General features: G+C 47.5%; 1 protein-coding gene across 3 annotated transcripts in view; it reads right to left on the reverse strand.

The window, feature by feature from the left end:
* The window catches only part of LOC135371210 (phospholipid scramblase 1-like), a 77,126-nt gene that overhangs the window by 11,117 nt on the left and 45,030 nt on the right, over positions 1–20,979 (reverse strand). For 2 of the 3 annotated variants that reach the window (XM_064605273.1, XM_064605272.1), the window contains exon 5: positions 9,232–9,411. The exons of the other annotated variant lie outside the window; for it this stretch is intronic. In XM_064605273.1, coding sequence (XP_064461343.1) covers positions 9,232–9,411 — 180 coding nt within the window. The remainder of the gene's footprint in view (positions 1–9,231; positions 9,412–20,979) is intronic. 3 annotated transcript variants of the gene reach the window in all.

A 20,979-nucleotide genomic window follows, 5' to 3' on the forward strand; every position in this document is an offset into this window, starting at 1 on the left:
AAAAGAACAACTAAACAGAGCAGGCTGAGCATTTGTTTTTCGTTTTACTTGGTGTATGGCATGGCATCTTTCGGTGTGAATGTTTAAATCCTAACTTCAATCGTAAACGAAGCAATTAATTGTTCACTCGCATTCGGAGATCCCCCTCCCTTTTCGGACGAAACAAGCGTTTGGACGGTATACGGTTATTTGGACGGGTAGGTCAAGTTTCCCCCCTTTGGTTCAGTTCGTCCAATGCCCACTATGTCCTTTTTTTTTCGGACGTGCTGAGTGCTTGGACGTTGTGAATACTTGCACGAAATAAACATTTGGACGAATCGGTGTGCTACCCGAAACGGAAAGCGCCAGAAAAATTGGTGCACTATGAGGCATGTTCGGAGCATTTCGCCGAAGCGTACGTCGGCATGAAATAAAAGGGTAAGGTACTACTTGGTGGACAGAAAACTGCAACAATATGGTGCTATTGGTTTTCCTTCCAGATCCGGGTAGCACCCCGATTCGTCCAAATGTTTATTTCGTCCAAGTATTCACAACGTCCAAGTACACAGCACGTCCGAAAAAAATTGGACATAGTGGGCATTGGACGACCTGAACCAAAGAGAGGGAAACTTGACCAACCCGTCCAAATAACCGTACCGTCCAAACGCTTGTTTCGTCCGAAAAGGGAGGGGGATCTCCGAATGCGAGTGAACAATTGCTTCGTTTACGATTGAAGTTAGGATTTAAACATTCACACCGAAAGATGCCATGCCATACACCAAGTAAAACGAAAAACAAATGCTCAGCCTGCTCCGTTTAGTTGTTTTTTTTTTCTCTTTTGAACAACTAACTTATTAGTTAGCATGGCCCAGCAAGTGGGACATGCGCTGCAGGTATGCCTTGATGACATGAGCAAACTGCTCTGTTACGTCTGTGAAGGGTGCTTCGTCTCCCAGCATCATTTCCCCTGAGCTGTATTTTCCGTATACGCCCATGAGAACGAAGAGCGAGCCTCTTGTATAGTCTCCTGCTTGGCGAAGCCCCGTTCAACAGCAGCCGAATGCGTACCTGCAAATGGCGGTAGGAAGCATGAATACAAAGAGAGCAAGCGAGGAAGTATATATGCTATATTCTATTAATTATCATGATGATGTTCCCTGATTATGCGAATTTGTTGCTTACCTGGTTGTGCCTAGATTGTGTATGGCTAACTCAAATTCGACGAGGAACTTCGAAAACGTCATGTGGGGTTGGCTCTTGAATTTCATGCGCAGCGAATTATGCCACCCTTCGGCTTGATTGTTTGTGCGGAGATCGTCCTCATCCGCAAACTAATTCCAGAGATGAACGTTGGTAAGCCACTGCCGCTCGAAGTAGTCTACGTAAAGGCAAAGGGCCGCAAGTTTCCTTTCAGATCCCTAGATGTTTCCAAGAAAGATCACTGAGATTGGGAAACGCGGTACGTAGCGAGAACACAGTTATAGAAAACAACACATCGTTAACTGGACGGTCACTGTAGGTCAGCGGTCCTGTGAACGGGTTTGTGTTTTCTGTGATTCCCCGTTTGATCGATAATCCATTTGCTTTCATGAATACAGTCACCTGCCATTCACCCAGTGTCAAAATGTCCTGTGCTTTCACGAATGCAGCCAGGCAGTCGTCTGCCGAAAGGAGCAGAGCCTTCGGGAATTCCCCCATTTGGACGACACGGGCTATTGGACTGTACGGGTATTGGACGCGCTGGGCAAGTTTCTCCTCGCCTGTTCACTTCGTCCAAGTGTTCAGTACGTCCGATTTTTTTCGGACGAATTAAATATTTGGACGTTGTGAGTACTTGGACGAAATAAACGTTTGCTGCACTGACGATTTTCTCATGCCGGCCTTTTGATGGAGGCTTGTTGAGCATTTGTGGGTAATTTCTTGACGGCACAATAGTTCATTTCAGAAAACAACGTTTCGGATGCACTGACAGATATGTTTTTGGCCGATTTCGTTTATTGTGCTATTTTCTTACCGCTTTGCCGTTGTCGCAGGATACAGATTATAGGTCTCACACCTGAAGAAAACTGGTATCACATCATAGTTATATAGGAATAAAGGTGTTACACTGCTGTGTGGCTTCCAAGTATAGTTCATTGACGTGGACATCACATTGTACAATATAACAACAATAATAATATTAATGAAATAAACAAATACGAATACATACAAGTTCCAGCTGGCGTCGGGAATGAAACTACTACGCACACACAAGATAACAATACATATGATCACTGAAGACAGCTAGCGTACAATGTATGCAATATGCAGCTACCATGAGGCACCGCTTTTTATCGTTCAATTTAATTCAAACTGTACGGTGCCCATGAGCAACCGGATTGGTTTGAGTAATTCTGCACTACACCAAATAATTTTAATCAAACATAATACACTGACGGTATACAAGTACGACAAACGAAACAATAATTGGGACACGGCGCTCAAGGCCGATAAGAAGGCTTTTTTTTACACACAAAAATATCCGCATCTCTAAGCTGGTGTGGGCATCGGTAGGGAAACTGGAAGGCAAAGCCCATCCGTAACAGCACTGCATCGCACGCGCACCTTTCTAGCGCTCATAACAGGAACATACCCATTACGAATTTAATGTTCATTTGACTCTGTCTAGCCACGCTTCGGGACAGGCAACGTTCAGGGCGGTCCCTCCACTGAACACCATTATGAGACTCAACTAAACGTGCGTTGAAAAGCTGGCGAACGGCGTTGCATCTATACACTGCGCAGTTCGATCCGCCGCCGCGGGAGGGGCGCCACCGTTCGCGCTCGTCCCAAATAGCGTATGTCTGTAAGTGCTCAAACGTCGCCATGGCAGTACTGGACAGCTGTTTGATTTATTGGGCCATCGTCAGCACTACGCTGGTAGGCAACGCACACTAGGATGGAAGGAATCACGTGGTACATGACCTTCTGACGCCACCCACTCGAACGTTGCGACGTTCCTATCTGCATACTGCTGACGATGACCCAATAGGCCAAAGCAGCTGTCCAGTACTGGCATGGCGATGTTTGAGCACTTACAAACATATGTCATACGTGCAGCCAAAGAGCTCCACCTAATTTTTTTCTCATATACTTCATTGGCTTTGCACTGGGCTTTCCGTGGTTCCACTGCAACGCGCCGAAAAAAAAAAAAAGACAAAGCTGAAGCTAGACAGAACACAAGCGCCTTGTGTTCTGTCTAACTTCAGCTTTGTCTTTTCCTTTTTCGGCGCGTTGCAGTGGAATCATGTACCAACAAGCCCATATTTCTACGTTGTCCTTTCCGTGGTGTTTCGGAGACCGTGACGACAGGAATCACGTGCTACGTAAACTTGTGACACCACATGCTCATACGTTGCCTGTCAGCGTACTGCTGAGGATGGCCCAACATGGCCGAAAGAGCTGTCCAGTACTGGCACGGCGACGTTTGAGCACTTACAGACGGAAGCCCTGTGGGTAAGTTAGCAGCAACTGCCGCTTCCGTCGTCCGTCGTCCGAGGCGCGCGTACGCGGTTAACTGTTTGTTTTCGGAGCGTGTAACTTATGTAACGTGCTCTGATTGTTGAAGAACAAGCGGCTAGGGTCCGACTGGTTTATTGAGCCCCATTCCATAAAAAAAAGTAAATAACCTGCTTGAGCAAGCGCCCGCGCACAATACCTTGAAAAGGCCCCTAACCATGTGTAGTCTGTAACACTGATACTGCCTTCCAGTGAGCATGGTCGCGGCGAGTCTGCTGCTGAATCCATCCTGTCTTAGAGCTTCTTGATCCACTCGTGCATTCGTGGCAGGGACAAACATGTATCACCACACTGTGCATTTATACGTCAGTGGATTTCGATGGGTTTCATCATTTAGTGTTCGGTAGAAGACTTAAAGAACGCTAAATCTTGTTGGCTCATATAGCCAGGGGCACAGTCATATTAAGAGTACTGCTGCGCCGTATTATGATGTTTCCAGTGCCTTGTATGCCAAAGGGAGTCTGGCCATTAATGGCCTATACCTGGCCTATACATATACCTACCTATAATGGCCTATACCTGAGGCTCCACCAACTTTATAATGTATCTAGCCAATCACAGGTCGAAATACAGTTGTCTATTATCACATCCATCCAGTACTTATACCTCACCCTTATTTACTGGGTGCCACCATTTTGGAGAAACTCGTTCGATTCGGATTAAAACGGTTGTCACTGGTGACATGCCAAAGCGACGCCCGCTTTGTGCCCACTTTTATCAACGCCATCTGCATGGAGAGAGGCATATTGGAAAGGCTCAGAATTGCTGGCAGACGTGATTGGCCAGGAGAGCGGTGCAACCGCTTCTTCGTAGCAGACGACTGCCGGTATGAGGTTTTAAATCACGTAATGTAGGTAGATAGAATAAAACAGGAGCAAAGATGTATGCATAATGCAATTATACAGGGTGTCCCAGAAAACGTGTCATTGAATTATAATAAAAAAACTACACCACCTAGAGTCATGCGGTCAATGGCATTTGTTCTTACTGGGTTTTTGCCACCTCCTCATGTGAATGTCGTGTAACGTAAGTTTAATTATCTAAATTTTTGCGAGCTTAAGTCGGAAATTTGCCTAGTAAAGGTCACTTTTTTTACCCCACTAACGTGAAGAGCGTGTCTAATTTAGTCAAATTAATGATAATTGACAGGGATATTCAGAAGCTATCCCATCGGAAAAAATAGCCGAACATCATGCTCTACGGAGGTCGCACAGAATAGCGCACGATGAATTTTTCAGCGCAATCTTTGTCAGTCCGACGAAAGGAGGTTGGAAACCCAGCCCTCCCCGACATCGCAGAGAGAGATAAAACAGGCACGGCTTATCACGTCCGACTTTCGCTGGGATAATGCTTTCCCTCTCCCAATTTTAGGAACTGTTACTTTTTCTACTATCACTCTGTGGGCTGGCTTCGGAACCTCCTTTCGTCGCACTGAGAGCGATTGCGCTCAAAAAGTCATCGCGCGCTATGGTCCGGTGCTTCGAAAGATTGTATCTCATTACGGCCAAAGTCTCAATACGGCCGATGTCTCAATACGGCCGAAAGTCTCAATACGGCCGATAATCCTTTAATCCCCAAGTGTCTCATTACGGCCAAAGTCTCAATACGGCCGAAGGCAGTCTCATTACGGCCGAAGATGTCTCATAACGGCCAAATGTCAAAATGTGTATTGTAACCTGCATTGATATGCAATGTCGCAGCCAGGTATGGATATATATTCAGCAGGGTATAAGCCATGCACTGTGCCATTAGGGCCCTTATCATATTTATATACACATATTGCGAGACAAACGGTATGTTATCATACCACAGCACAATGCAACATATTGTGTAATGTGTACTCCCACAAGGTAGTGTAGGCTGTGAAGCAGGCTACTATGTGGAGTTAGCTACTTGTAGAGAGCTAGATGAATATTGGCTTTGTTGTGACGCTTTTGGAGCCATCCTACAGTCATTGGCCATGACAGAGCATCTATCTCAGTCGATGTCAGTTTATTTCCATTCGCCTTACAATGATACAATTCTTGCTTCTAGAATGAGTAAACCTGCAAAAAGCGATGAGCAACCATGAATAGGCTAGAATATTTAAAAAAAACAACAACAAGCATTTGTCTCTACATGGCTCGTTTTAATGTGCACGAGCTGCACACGTGTTGATACGTGTCTGCTATTTCATACAAGGTTAACATTCATTTAGACAAAAGAATGACAAGCCTGAAGAATGACCATGATATGAATATAGGTTCAGTAGTTCATTCCCTTAATGGAAACATGTGAATATCAAATAGTAATACATTACAATTCATGAAATGATGCATGCATAACTTTCCATTTCTGGTTTCTTTTTTATAAAAGTAGTGCACGAATTAACATTCGTGCACTACTACAAAATTTCTCACTTCACAACAGAACCTTATGATGATCTTAACAGCTCACCTCTTCGACAGGACTCCCTGGGCAGCAACATCCTATTAGCCATGTTGTTGTTTTTCTTTTTCGGAATCCTTCGTGCAGCCACATACCATGCCTGGAATGGAAAACCAGCTATAAATAACAATGTATTTGAATGACTTCCTCTTGAAGTATTTATTTTAATCAGATATGCTTTGTGCCTACTATGGTGCGCGAAGGCACATAAGTACAACATTTGCAGACGTTCGACGTAAGCAGTTCTTGGAGATCAATTCAAGTACGCCGACTTGCGCTTTTATTTTTGAAGAAATACGACGACAAATTTTAACAAATGAAATATGGCTCACAATGATACGAGTAAATGCTGCTGTACGGTGATGCATTATCGGTATCTTATCGTCTTCGAATAAATTTGTTGTTCCTAAACGCGCAACCAACTAGAAACGGCGCAAACCTACGAACGGATACCGAGTTACATCTATTACAGGCACTTCAGCTGTTTTGATTAATTTAAATTACTCTTATGAGAATCCAACTATGTGTGGACAGCACACTACTAAGACAGGCAATCTACGAAAGCATTACTCACCAGAATTCCTGCTTGACTTGGTCTTGGTCAACACTGCGCGATATACGTTGGGGCTGTGGCGATTCATTCAACTCGATTTTTACCGGAACAACAGGCGCTGCTCGAAAGACAACGACGGAAAATAGAGAGCCGCTATAAAGTCCGCTAATTTGCACATTACAGCACTACAAAGCGATATATGAACACATCGTAAACAGCAACCACTCGCTCACACACACACAAGAAACGAGGTACCCAACGTTGCTAGACACCATCCGAACTCCGAAGTGAGAGTAGCAAAACAACAAGATATCAAAACACGAAAGGAAGAGTATTGATCCCCCCTCCTTCTATAGCATGCAAAACGTGATTTGCGCTGAGATGACTATATATGTTCATGACGCGAGTAATTTTCACTTTTCACTGATCCAAGGGAGGTCACGTGGGATTGCTCGACGCTTGCGAAATCAACAATGAAAATGGCGAAACGAAACTTGTGAATCGTGCATTTGCTCTTCATGGTAGCTGCCAAAAAATCGAATCAAACTTATGGGACACTGGATTACAGGTATGTTGGCATCTTTTTCATTCCTGCATATCATTACACTATACGTGAATACATGGTGTCATGTCATGGGTGTCATGTCTCACGATGCTGGGGAAGTAGTTGCATGGGGAAGTGTGCATGGTTCTAGACTTTTAATTTTTGATCGCGTAATCGAAATATCGGCACCTCTCGCATTGTGGCTTGCATGTGACCAACCAAGTGTTGTTCCCTTACTAGCGCTTCCTACAAACGACAAAACGAAACATGTGGGAATGTATATTTTTGATTACTCATATGTAACAAGAAAATGTATCGTTTTCAGGTTGCTGCCACTACTCCATGTGCCCGCAATTGTCTTGCGTGTATGATTACACTAACGGCGTCGCCCACCACGGCGGAAGTGTTTTGCGTACACGCGTTTCAGCATGAAGCCTGCAGGTAACATCTGATGTTTACCCTTCGGATATTCTGAATTTACATATTGTAGCTTAGAGGAATTCCGAATGCCCAGAGTGACACACACTTTTAACATTGTGACATCAGTGCAGTGGCATAAGCTCTAATGTAGTGCCCCACGAAAATGAACAAGGGGTAGTGGTTTATCCAGAATCCCAAGCACGAGAAGGGTGTTGGAAAAAATTGTTGGAATAGTTACGTCATTACAGTTTAACATATCATTACAGACGTATCTGAAGCTGAAATCGCAAGGCAAAAAAGTTAGGGGGGGTCTGGATAAAGCACTGACGAGGGGGACTCCTCCACCCCATGTCAAGCCTCATAAAACACCTCCTGAAATAGTTTCCTGGCTATGCAGCTGCATTATTATGACGTAATTGTCATTGTTGTCCATAATTCTTGAATATGTTTCGAATATATGGAAAAAAAAGTCTGCTTGACAGCATATGTCTTATAAGTCATCATCAAACAAGAGCATATGTCATTTTGTGTGCATGAACCATTGTGTGTGACACAAGCCGTGAGGGCACACCGCCTCGGACACATTTTGGGAAGCATAAAACACAGTATATACAGAGCTACTATGGTGGATGCTTCTTTTTTCTTTTTGGCCGTTATGAGACATCTTCGGCCGTAATGAGACTACCTTCGGCCGTATTGAGACTTTGGCCGTAACGAGACACTTGGGGATTAAAGGATTTTCGGCCGTAATGAGACTTTCGGCCGTAATGAGACTTTCGGCCGTAATGAGACTTCGGCCGTAATGAGACTCGGGCCGTAATGAGATGTTACCCTTCGAAAAGCATAATATTCGACTATTTTTTCCGATGGGATAGCTCGTGAGTATCACTGTGAATTATCGTGAATTTGAGTGAATTCGGCACGCTCTTCATATTGGTGGGGTAAAAAAGTGACCTTTACTTGGCAAATTTCCGAGCTCAGTTCGCAAATATTTACATAATTAAACTTGGAGTACATGACATCCACATTAGGAGGTGGCGAAAACCTAATAAGAACAAATGCTGTTGACCGCATGATTCTTGGTGGCGTAGTTTTTTTATTATAATTCAATGACACGTTTTCTGGGACACCCTGTATAATACAAAATCCTACGTATGAGTGCACTCATTCTTGCTATTTTCTTGGTATCACGGTCTCACCTAGGCCTAACGTAGCGACGAAACGTCCATTTTCGCGTAAATAATGATGGCGGAGCGAAAGTTGAAGCTCATTTTGCAGATGCGTACATGAGGGTACATAGTCAGAGTATGAAATTAAAGCAGTTTGTGAAATTTTTTTGTCACGAAATCTCCGCTTCGCCGTTCCAAGCACCATCCTCCATCTTGGAGAAAATTTGGTGTCATGGCAGCTCCCATAAAAAAAAAGCTGTAACCAATGAAATGCGCCAAGGTTTTATTGACAGGTCGAGCCTCTTTTCTAGGCTCCTCCTAATGGCCAGACTCCCTTTGGCATACACGGCACTGGATGTTTCTCCATCGAACTGCTACCTGTCGGTCGTTCCTTACGCGCAAAGGAGCAATATTGCAGCCGCACGCCTTCATCTCACTTTTATGGTGTTCTTTTAACTAACTGTTGCGTAATACCTTCAACTACGTTATAATTTCTGGTAGTATCCTCTAGATTGGGACCTGCTGCCAGATCTCAAAGATTCTTGCATGAAGGGCATTTATCTGTTACTACGATAACACACCTTTAACACGGTCGGAGGCGTTGACGAATGTATGGTGACGTACGGGGGCAGAGTGGGGCCAAGAACCTTTAAAGCGGGCGTTCCCTTGCCGTCATAGATAGTGAGACAGGTACCCCACATGTTACAGTCCTCCGAAATATTGGCAATTCTTGCTCCGGGAGGGGCATCAATCCTCAACTCCTGCGAAAGCAAGAATACAGAGGGATATGAACGACTGGACGAAAAACAGCGCGATCATTAAAATGAATTATTAATGATCTCGGAGTATAGGGAAGCTACCCCGTTTACAATTACTGCGATGATTCAATTTCCATTTTTCATATCACGTAGCCTCTGCACTGCCTGGAATCTCTATGGCGAACGTCTGTTACGGTCTTTCGGCAGATAACCTGTAAGCCTTCGCACATGTTCCAGATCTAACCTCTAAAGCTTGCCAACCGAAAACGTCATTCATCCTGCTTTATCAGCCTTCCGAATGTCCACACATCTATTCCTTGTCTCACCGCTCCGTCGTACAATTTTCCACACCTCCAGTTCTGATCTTATCCGAGGGTACACTTCGCCCCACCAAGGTTTCTATACCCAGACTGCCGTTTCGACCACTCATAGAGATTCACGTAGTAGGACGTTTATTTATTTACTTACGATACTTCTGACACAAGTTCCATACAAGGAATGCTGAATACGCATTTATCGACACTTGATATGCAAGAAACAAAAGAAGAAATGTGGTATTAAGTAGCAAACAAGAATATATCAATTATTCGTCATGCCCTATTAAAAAAAAATGACATCACAACTTTCCGTCTCCTGGATGATGTTAACATAAGAGCTGCCGTGCTGGTGTTTATGGCAACCTTGAAGCTGATGTTGTCTATATGCTCTCTGAAATGCCTCCTGACTGCGGGAGAGGAGTACTGGCAAGAACCCAGACAAATGTCACTTTAGTTACCATCAACGAGTACGTGCCTTTGAAGGCATATCCACTCATCATCAACACACCTGCCGTTATATGCACAAAGAGTTGATCTCATGGGACACGCGCACGCCATGATCGAACGATGAACAGGAAGTGTTTCTCTTGTCAAGCAGTATCTACAACTACCCCAACTAGCCTGTCGTCGTAAAGTTCTATCGTGACGATCCCATCCTCTCCTCTTAGATATCATCGCCCACGTATACCTTCCACCGCTTGGATCGCTTCTCGAAAAGTTAAAATCCATCACGCCAATACTAATTCTTTCTCCGATTATTTTTTTCATTCGCACCGCACGTGACTGGAACGCGTTGGGCAACCTCCATGGAGCGAATTTTGGAGCGAAAAACCAGAGGACGGCGTCGGGAAGTCTAGGGAAGTCATGCTGTGATGTCAGTGTTGCCAGAGTATAATGTGAAAGCTTATTGAAATCAGTTGCTCGAAAAAATGCATTTAATGTCACAAATTTTGCAACTCGATCCAACAACTGTCTGAAAAGATGCGCCCAGTAACGTACCGAAAGGCATATCCACTACTGCGAAAGGAAAACATGTTTCTTTGCAGAGAATGCCTCACGTTCTAGCGATGCAGTTGGCAGTTGGCAGTGGATGCAGACGACAGCATCCAGTTGCAAGAAGAGGACGATGACGATGATTCACGGGAGCAGACGGCCACGTGCACGTAGATTCGTAGCACTTTGATTGGTTCATCTGCAGTTGACGCTTCCGGAATCGCGGACGCTGGGCGAAAATATCTGGCATGCGCAGATCGGCGGCGGACGCTCACATTTTTGACGCCTTGCGCAAGGCGTGCGACGCTGAGCGAAGTTCGCAGCTTTTTCGCTGTACATTCGCTCCGTGGAGGTTGCCCTTTACCCTGTGATGTTGCTACCATGCAGGATCTGCCCCTTTTTAGGGATTCCATTACAGATTTATTTTCTACATCAGAAGGGCCAAACCCATTTTCGCATCCATGCTCACCAGTTTTCCTTTTATTATATGCGCTATGTCTTATCGTGTGTTATACATTATGTGTCAATTGTTGCTACTATTATTTATTTTGGAGCATCAGACTGTGGCTCCTTCGCAATGTTTAATAATTTTCCACCAGTGTGCACTTGCTTGCTTGCTTAATGTCTGTGACCCTGCCTTTCGTGTTTGTTCGTTCTGCATTCTTTGAGTGCCCAGTGCGCCTTTTTGTAACTGTATGTTTGTTCCGTTTATGTATCAAGCCACTCCCCTCTTTTGTGTCCTTGTGGCCCTGAGGGTATTGCCAATAAATAAATAAATCTGAGAAAAATTGGTATTGCAAGTGCATGTAAGGCAGAGACTGATGCAACGCAGACACAATAGTTATGAGGGGCCACGATACGGCGGGCGGTTCAAATTCAATCGGCTAGAGCGGCTGTTGGAACTTGGAAGCGACGTTGCAGCAAGTTGGTTTTGCCGTGCCGTCGCAGCTTCGTCGTGCTTCAGTGCCGTCGCAGAGATCGTGTTACCTCATGCGCAGTATTTCCGTTGTTTGTTTCGGCGCGCTTCCTAAGACAACGCGACGACAGTGATTCCTGTAAAGTACATTGTCGATATCCCGGAACAGCCTCGAAGCTAAAGACAGAAACGCATGGGCAGTTTTCCCGACGTCAAAATGTCGCACGCGCGCCTTGGCCTTGTACGCGCGGGAAACGCCACCGCGCGATGCACATTGTGACTGCGTACAGAGCGAGCGACGCACCAATGTTGGAATATTCGTCGACCACAAGAGTTGGAATGTGCCCATTGTCTTGCTTCCCGCGTTGATTCGTTCTAGCTATCGTTAAAATGTAGGCGCAAAGACGGAAAGACGGCTATCACTCTGTGCTCCCGTCGGAAAACGCGCCTGGGCGCGCGCGAATAGAGACATTTAGTACATCGTACTCGATCGCCTTTGCGTATCTGATGGATACCGTTGATCGCTATGCGCACGCCAGTAAGAAAAAAGAGCTTCGCGGTGTGCGCGCAGCACCACTAACACCATCTTTTAGGTACGCTGTCGCCTTTGCGTAGGGTCTACGAAAACTCTCTAATATCTGTGCCGAGGGTGTACTATCCGCGTGTACCCTTGTACCGGTGTACCCTTTGAGAAACTGGTGTTTCCGAGGTCACATGCACACCGAGCGTGCGCGCGTCGAGAAATCGCCATAAAAAAAAACCCATGCGTTTCGTCCTTAAAGGGACTATCGCATCCGTCCCGGTCGATTCCGAAACTGTAGTGCCTTTTTATTCCGCGTTCATCAGTGATAATAACGCCGAAAACCCGACGCGAATTGGCAGCGTCGTTCCTGTGTAGTTTGATATAAAACTTGGCAAGAGCAGACGACGCATTCCTGGATTCCCTCTCTGGAAACGTCACACGGACGAGGCCAATCACTGCGCGCCCTTTGACATGGAGAATAGCAATCACGGAACGGCCGGAGGGACCTTGGTAGCCTTGGCAACCGACCGACAGGCGGGCGGGCGAGGCGGAATGGGGACGGGGTCTTCTCTGTTACCGGCTCGCGGAATGTTGTTTCTGGTTAACGTTGAACGTCTTCGTACAGCCAGGAGCGTAACGCCGTGTTTCACGTAACATGGTTACGTCTGCACTCACACTGGTAAGCGAAAGTCAGCCCCCGTATTTACCGAGGACTTTTCACCTAGTACAGTGCGATGCGAACGCCAAGCAGACGATCTCGGAGACAATCGCCAGCGCTGCGCTCCCATTCGTGCGCCTGGCTTACGTCATCATCCTGTTGGCTGCAGATGAAATGCGGACCTTTAAAACTGGTTTACTTAATATGTAAGCTGTTTTCGGAAGGGAAATTTGGCAAAGTTGACTCTGAAGCGGTGAGGAACATTACCCTATCGGTATCATACATATGTTCCCGGATGCGATAGTCCCTTTAAAACGACGTACACGACGTGGAAGAACCGGACGATGAAACGCACGAGTCTAGCTTCGCAAAATATGTTTCTCCAGCCAACAGTAGTAAGTACTGACCACGATTATCCGGAAACGCACATCTGGCCTGGACGCCATTAATTAGCAATTAGAGCTAATTGGGACCCCCCACATTAATCAGCACCCTCCAGGGAGCCATCACACTAATTGGGGAACGTCTATCTCGCGTCCAGACCAGTTGTGCGTTTCCGGATAATCGTGGTCATAAAAAATAAAAAAAATAGGCAGAAAATAAAATAAAAAGATAGAAACAGAGTGGAGAGAAACAATTTATTCGAAAATCAACGATGCCGCGGCGAAGAAGCCGCTCCGCAACACCCGAGTGACCAGCGTCCGCCATGTTGGTAGTTTGCACCCAGCAGTTGCAGAGATCGACGACAGGTGGCCACTTAGTTGCAAGGCATCACACCAGATGGCGCCACCATCATAGCTCTAGACGAGAAAGACAGAACAAGATACTAGCGGCGGGTAAAAATGACAGCACTGCTAAGCAAGTCTAGGCATGCGAGAGAAAAGGTCTAACCGCTACTGCTAAACAGAAAACAGTACACATCGCGGGAAAAAGGCTTACGGGGGGACGATCGCTTAGGCCTAACCCCAACACTACGCAGCTAACACAAGGCGGGAACCACACATCGCTAAACATGCGAGAAAAGGCTTAACACGAGCGCGGTCACCGCTAAACACGGCAAACATACGAGGAAAGAGGCTTACGGGGGCGATCGCTTAGGCCTAACCCCAACACTACGCAGCTAACACAAGGCGGGAACCACACATCGCTAAACATGCGAGAAAAGGCTTAACACGAGCGCGGTCACCGCTAAACACGGCAAACATACGAGGAAAGAGGCTTACGGGGGGGCGATCGCTTAGGCCTAACCCCAACACTACGCAGCTAACACAAGGCGGGAACCACACATCGCTAAACATGCGAGAAAAGGCTTAACACGAGCGCGGTCACCGCTAAACACGGCAAACATACGAGGAAAGAGGCTTACGGGGGCGATCGCTTAGGCCTAACCCCAACACTACGCAGCTAACACAAGGCGGGAACCACACATCGCTAAACATGCGAGAAAAGGCTTAACACGAGCGCGGTCACCGCTAAACACGGCAAACATACGAGGAAAGAGGCTTACGGGGGGGCGATCGCTTAGGCCTAACCCCAACACTACGCAGCTAACACAAGGCGGGAACCACACATCGCTAAACATGCGAGAAAAGGCTTAACACGAGCGCGGTCACCGCTAAACACGGCAAACATACGAGGAAAGAGGCTTACGGGGGGGGCGATCGCTTAGGCCTAACCCCAACACTACGCAGCTAACACAAGGCGGGAACCACACATCGCTAAACATGCGAGAAAAGGCTTAACACGAGCGCGGTCACCGCTAAACACGGCAAACATACGAGGAAAGAGGCTTACGGGGACGATCGCTTAGGCCTAACCTCAACACTACGCAGCTAACACAAGGCAGGAACCACACATCGCTAAACATGCGTCAACAGGCTTGGACACCGCAAAACAAGTCTAAACATGCGAGAAAAATGCTTAACACGAGCGCGGTCACCGCTAAACACGGCAAACATACGAGAAAAGGAGCGCGTCAAATCACTCACCTTTTCCCCCGCATCAACTTCCAGGCAGAAACTGAGCGAGCGCGGAGAACACACACGTACGTCTGCTCTCTACGAGATCCAGCCAGAAAGTGAGCGAGCGCGCGGAGCGCACGTCCGTCTTCTGCGACGGTCCGAGAGAAACTGAGAGAGGCGACGCGCAGCGGCCGCTATGGATGCGCGCGCGCCCTCTGCTCCACCCGTCCGCGCATGCGCGCGCGCGCGCGCTGCTAGCTCCCTCTGCGCCGGCCGCGGGTGTTTTCGGTTTCGGCTCTCTGCTGCGCGCGCGCTCCTAGCGGCGACGGGTGGCTTTTCAGTTTCGCTTTCATTCTCCGTTCTTTGCGCGCGCGCGCGTTTATCTCTATAAAGGCAGCGCGCACCGCGCTCGCGTCATCACTACGTGAAGATGTTCAGCTACCACTCTTTACAAAATTGTTCCCGTACCCACGCTTCTTGGGAAGAAGTGGAGAAGGAATGTTTCAACGGCGAAAGTCCCCGCAACGAGCTCGTCATCACTGCTTTTCGCTACGTGAGAGACATGGTAGGCTTTGGCAATATAGGAGAGATCTCGCCGGGGCCGCTGCAGGAGATGGTGCGTCGAATTTACGCCCGTTACAGGAACGTCTGCATAACGGTTCCTGACGGACCCCTGGGACTGATGAGCGAATTTGTGAGCTTGGCCAACGCAGAATTCAACTACATCGCTGCAGACATCGTGGACCTTCTCGCTCGTGCCATCGCTCATATTAAGCACGCCCTGCGGAAGCAGCGACATTTGCAAGCAGTCTACATCGTCAACTTTGTCACTGATTTATTGAAATACCGATTGGTTATTGACATGCAACGCATTAAACAGACCGAATAACTTTGACGAGACTCTGCGTGTTCTTTCACTGAAACATCTTTATTGAATACATACAAAGGACTTGGTCGATAGATGCCTGCACCCTCCCTGACTTGCCTCAAGAGAAAGGATATGGGGTATCTTCATCGCAGCGTCGTCATTGCGCGGGTCACTGCGTCAGCACGATGACGGAATGGTAATTCTTTTCGTACACCCATTCCGCTACCACACTGCCACGATGTCCCGTGCTGCTCCTGTCTGCGAGAGAGAGAGAGAGAGGGATGTCTCGACTAGAACTTTTATTCTCGATTACATGCGCGTGCAGCTCTTTGTTCCGCGGTTACTCGATGCCTGACGTCGACGGTCTCGGGCTCACTTCCGGGTTTTCCGGTGCTGCACAAAGAGGGAGTACTATCGTAATCCTATACGCGTCAAAACACTAGGAAAGCTTACCGTATTCGCAGCTCCCATAAGGGAAGGAGTGTACGGCATCCACGAGATAGCGTTTGTCGTCGTAGGGGACCAAGCTCTTCTTGAGTCTCGAAATGGTGTACATCGTTTGCTTTATACTCTAGATGGTGCACTGCTTCTGAGAGACCGCCTTTTCATTGAACAGAGAATCTCGGCACACTTCGTGCAATAAATGTTTCCTCACCACGTCTTTCTTAACTCCTTTGGCTCTCGCGATCTGTTTGTGTGTCCCAGCCAAGAGAATGCTGTACATTTTCGCTCGGATGGCTACGACTTCCTGAATAACTCCGCCCCCCGTCTCGTCTTTGAAGTACCCCATCTGATTCGCGTGCTCGTCGTTGAAAAGTGGGTGGTCCGTCGGATAGGAAGACAGATCTAACTCACTCTCAATCTTCATCAGCTGCTCTTCCAGGCTTTCACACGTGAGAGAAAAAATTACGCTGTCCGTGTCGCTATAGATCAATTGCACTGGACATGTCAAGCGAGAAAAGAGCGACTCGTAGATGAAGCTGTACATTCGGACTTTGGATATTTCAAGAATGGCAAAGCCCACGTAAAGGGGGTGCGTGCATTTGATGCGGCGTTGTTTCATCTCGTACAAGATGCACTTATCACTCAGAATGTGAAAATGCTGACTGTCGACGGAGCTAGCTTTTCGGAGCGCGCTTTCTTTGTCGTAGGCTAGGGCATACTTTTTCATCCGTCTCACATTTTGTATCGACTTACCGAACGTGCTGTTCGACATGGTTTTGTACAGAAGTCGCTCGAATTTCGTGCTCGCAGCATTCCTCAACGCGACGTTTCTCTGCACGAAGGTTCGCAAAAAGTTGTCTTGGCGGAACGAGAGGATGCTGTGAACACGTTTTATTTTCATGCCCAACCTCACGTACAGAGCGAGCAGTGCATAATGAACGACGTAGCGTTCTTTGTCGTAGCACGTCAGCAAGAGTTTCGTTGTGGAAGGGGCGTTCAGCGCCAACGCATCTTTCAGGTGGCGTTGGTAGGGGGAGAGTTCGTTCTCGTCCACGCACCTGTGTTCGGGTGCCAGGGGAAAATTCCTAGTGAGCGCGTGCAGTTCTTCGGGATATGACAAGTCTACCACGTACACGTAACCCACTTCCGAATCGTGAGGAATGTTGAGAAAATCGATCTCGCTCCACCTCGAAGGATCGACCCACTCAAAACCACCTGTCGGGAGATGGAAAGTCATTGCGTACGGGTACAAACTGTTCACGTCGAGGTACTGGATAAAAGTCTTTTCTTGCTGGGGATCGTAATCGTCGCACCCCTCGTGATTAGCCCGACAGTATCTGTGGAAGCTGTTACAAATGCCTCCCCTGATTCCCTTCTCGATCGTTTCGTACATCTCGCGATCGCTCATGAGCTCGAGTTTGACTTTGGTGAGCTTCAGAGCGCTGCTCCACGCGTAACTGGCGAGGGACTCTGTGCGTAGGATATCTAACCCATCCGTCTCTAGCGCAATCTTCCTGAAATACAGTACGACGTCGCAGAGCTGACAGGCGTCGAGCGTGACGCGTGTAACCGCCGAGGTTCTTACATTCGAACAATTCGAAAATCTCGAGGGCGTACTGATAGTCCTCGTCCGTGATCTCTTGGTCGTTCAGGTCGCTTTTGAAAGCTTCCTTTGGCGGTAGTGCGGGCAAATTGTACGCTTCGAAACTGTCGACGAAGGTGTACGGGTAAATGCCCTTCCTGAGGAGGCGTCGGAAACGGTCACCAAACATTTGACGGGTACAATGAAACGTGCTTTCACCACCGCTGGCGAGCAGGGTTTCCACCAGGTTCGACAAGGAGAGGTTGAAAAACTGCGTGGTATCGCGGAAATGGAGATCGCCAATGTTGAACCCTCTTATCTTTTCCGAGCTCGAAGCTAAGATCCACGGCTCGCCCAGATTTAGAACGTGCATGTGGCGGAGAAGGGAGCTCAAATCGTACTGCAGGTTGTGCACGCACACGAGGAGTTCTTTGGTATTACGACACGTAAGGTTACACGTATCACACAGCGTCGCGACAAAATTCGAAGAACCGGACTCTACGAAGCGGGTGTGGTCGTGATGCGATACCTTCCGCGTATGTCGGTTAAATTCGATTCCACAAAATTCGCAGTGTGTAGCGCTCGCGTGCCGAAAGTGGTCTTCCATACTCATGACCAACGGCGCGGGACAACTGTTCAACCTATCGATTTGATCACTAAATCGCTTGAGCGAGAGCAAGCATTTCTCTGCCGCGTTGGGTCCCAAATAGCCATCTACGTCCATTATTTTCCCATCACAACTTCTCACTAGCACAATGCTGTACGAGCTCATCCTGTGCACACTCGAGGCGTCCTTCACGAGCGCGTTTTTTTCCAAAACGCTCTCCGTGTCCAACACCGCGAAATAGGGGTAGGGATGCATGTACTGTATCTTGTTGAAGGAGACACACTCCCCCGCTTTTGGCATTTCGAGAATCACTTCGTTTACGTCTCGACACAGACGTTCGTGTTGCTGCAATGCCTCTCTCGTTCCGTAACCGGACGTGCATTTCTCGCAATAAAAGTAGTCACTTCGTCCCATGAAAGTGCTAAATTTTCGGATCCCATAGAAATGCTCCCTAACCTCGAGCAGGTGGACTTTATCCTTATAGAGCGTGCAGGGAACCCGTCCGGTAGATATCGAACTCGTCTGCTCGTCGAACACGTAGATGTAGACGGAGATTTTGTTTTTTCTCTCCCACAGGGTAATGTCTTCGTAAGTGACTGGGAAGCAGGGCGGCCAGTACGTTACGCGCGTCTCCGGATGGGAAGGATTCATGTACTTGTGGTATCTTACATGCAGGTTTGGTTTGCTCCTCAAAGGATGTAAGAGTGCCAGCACGCTATACTTGAAACACTCGTTTTCGTGATTCGGCGGAAGTTTGACGTTTGTGAGAGTCTTTGTTTTTCTCTTTAGCAGCTCGGGAAGCTCGATCGTGCATCCTATCCGCTTCGGTTTTAAGCGCGTTAGTTTTAAGTCGACACATTGGACGTCGTTCGAGGTGAAACCAGACCCTTCTCTCGCATAGTTTTCAACGCGTTGCGAGGACTCTGCGATGGCAGCATTTATCGCGCCTTCGATTTCTTGGCGGTTATGAACGACTCTCATGTGAAGGTTCACGTGAAGGAGATGCGAAGTCAACCCGTCGGCTCCGTCCTTAACCATGAGCGCCTTCGAGCACAGACAAAATTTGAAAGGCATGGGATAAGCTTCGAGGACGCGCGTGATTACTGGAGCTATGCTCGGTAGATAGAGTCGCAAATCGTCGACGTTGTCGTCGTGCGGGGAACAGAGAAGCGTGTACCTAGTAGCCGTTCCGTCAAATGCCTCGTCTGTGACAAAAAAAGGAAGGAATCGTCTCTCCGTGATGGAGGGATGATTCTCTACGACATGTTCTCTCAATTCAACGATTCTACGACCCTGGACAGGCTCAGCTTCGTTTCGAAATTCTGGGCTTGCATCTGGTGATTCATCTCGAACCCTACCAGACAGAGGAATGAAATCTGCATACGACTGATCCCCTTCCCACATGAGCAATTCGTCGTCGTCGTCGTCCGTTTCAGGTATTACGAAAGGCGGACTACTGACTCTGTCGTCGTCGTCGTCATCTGAAAGGACGACTGGGCTATTACCGAGATTCTCTATTCTAGCTTCGTGCTCTCTTTCTACAGCCACGAGCATGGCATCGATGGGGTCGTACTGACATACGAGACAGCGCGGCACTGCGGTCAAACAAAATCAGTACGAGATTCCCCCTCACGAAACAATGCTCACTTTTCCCTTCAGTTGAGGAACGCTTGAGATTGATGATGATGAGAGAGGATGGGATGAGTCCCTGTGGTCAGTGTCATGCGGTGACAGCGGCTATTGGTTCCTGAAAAACAATGTCATACATAGAATACACTCTCACAGCAGAGACGGTCAACTTACATTTTGGTCCACGAAACGCCTCGTGTCGTGGATGGATGGATGCCCCTCGTGGGCTTCCTGTCAATCGTCGTAGAACCAGCGCACCTTTTATAGTCGCTACACCGCTCTCCTCCTCCTCGCATTGCGACGGTGTCGTCTGTACTTTGACCACCCCGCCTTCCGTCTTTCGCGCCTTTTTGCGATGTCGCATATGACAATAATACCATCGACGTTGAATAAAACATTACACTAATTTCTAGCTAACACTCTGGGACGACTTGTACATGACGACAAGAAGACCCAGAGTGGGATTCGAACCCAGGATCCTTCTACACTGGGCGCGACACACTAACCACCAATCTAATTTGTACTGCGTGACGTTTTTCGTATTGCGGGGTTCGTGTCTACACACGTCACAACATGTTCAAACACGTTCAAACATGTTCAAACACGTTCAATGACGTCATAGAGAGAGAGAGAGAGGAAGTAGTGTGTCCAGGGACGACTTCGTCGCCTGTGTCTAAACACGTCCAAACATGTTCAGACACGTTCAATGACGTCATAGAGAGGGTGAGAGAGGAACGAGTGTGTCCAGGGGCGACTTCGCCGCCCATGTTCAAACATGTTCAAACACGTCTTAACATGTTTAAACACGTTCAATGACGTCATAGAGAGTGAGAGGCAAAGCTTTACTATAAATGTCGAAGCGAATGGTCGATCGTCATTCCATCATGATCAGCTTGGTAGATCCTCGTAAGTAATATACCCATGACGTCATCATCATCATCGTCGAAATGTTTGAAGAGTTTCGTTTCCAGTGTACAACACTTTTGCTGCGCGTGAAGTCGGTGTTTTCCCGCCTCACATATTTCGGGAGATTGGCAGGGCCCGCTTCTTCTGCACCAATTGCGGTGGATTGT

This window comes from Ornithodoros turicata, chromosome 10, assembly GCF_037126465.1.
Source record: "Ornithodoros turicata isolate Travis chromosome 10, ASM3712646v1, whole genome shotgun sequence".
Lineage (NCBI taxonomy): Eukaryota > Metazoa > Arthropoda > Arachnida > Ixodida > Argasidae > Ornithodoros > Ornithodoros turicata.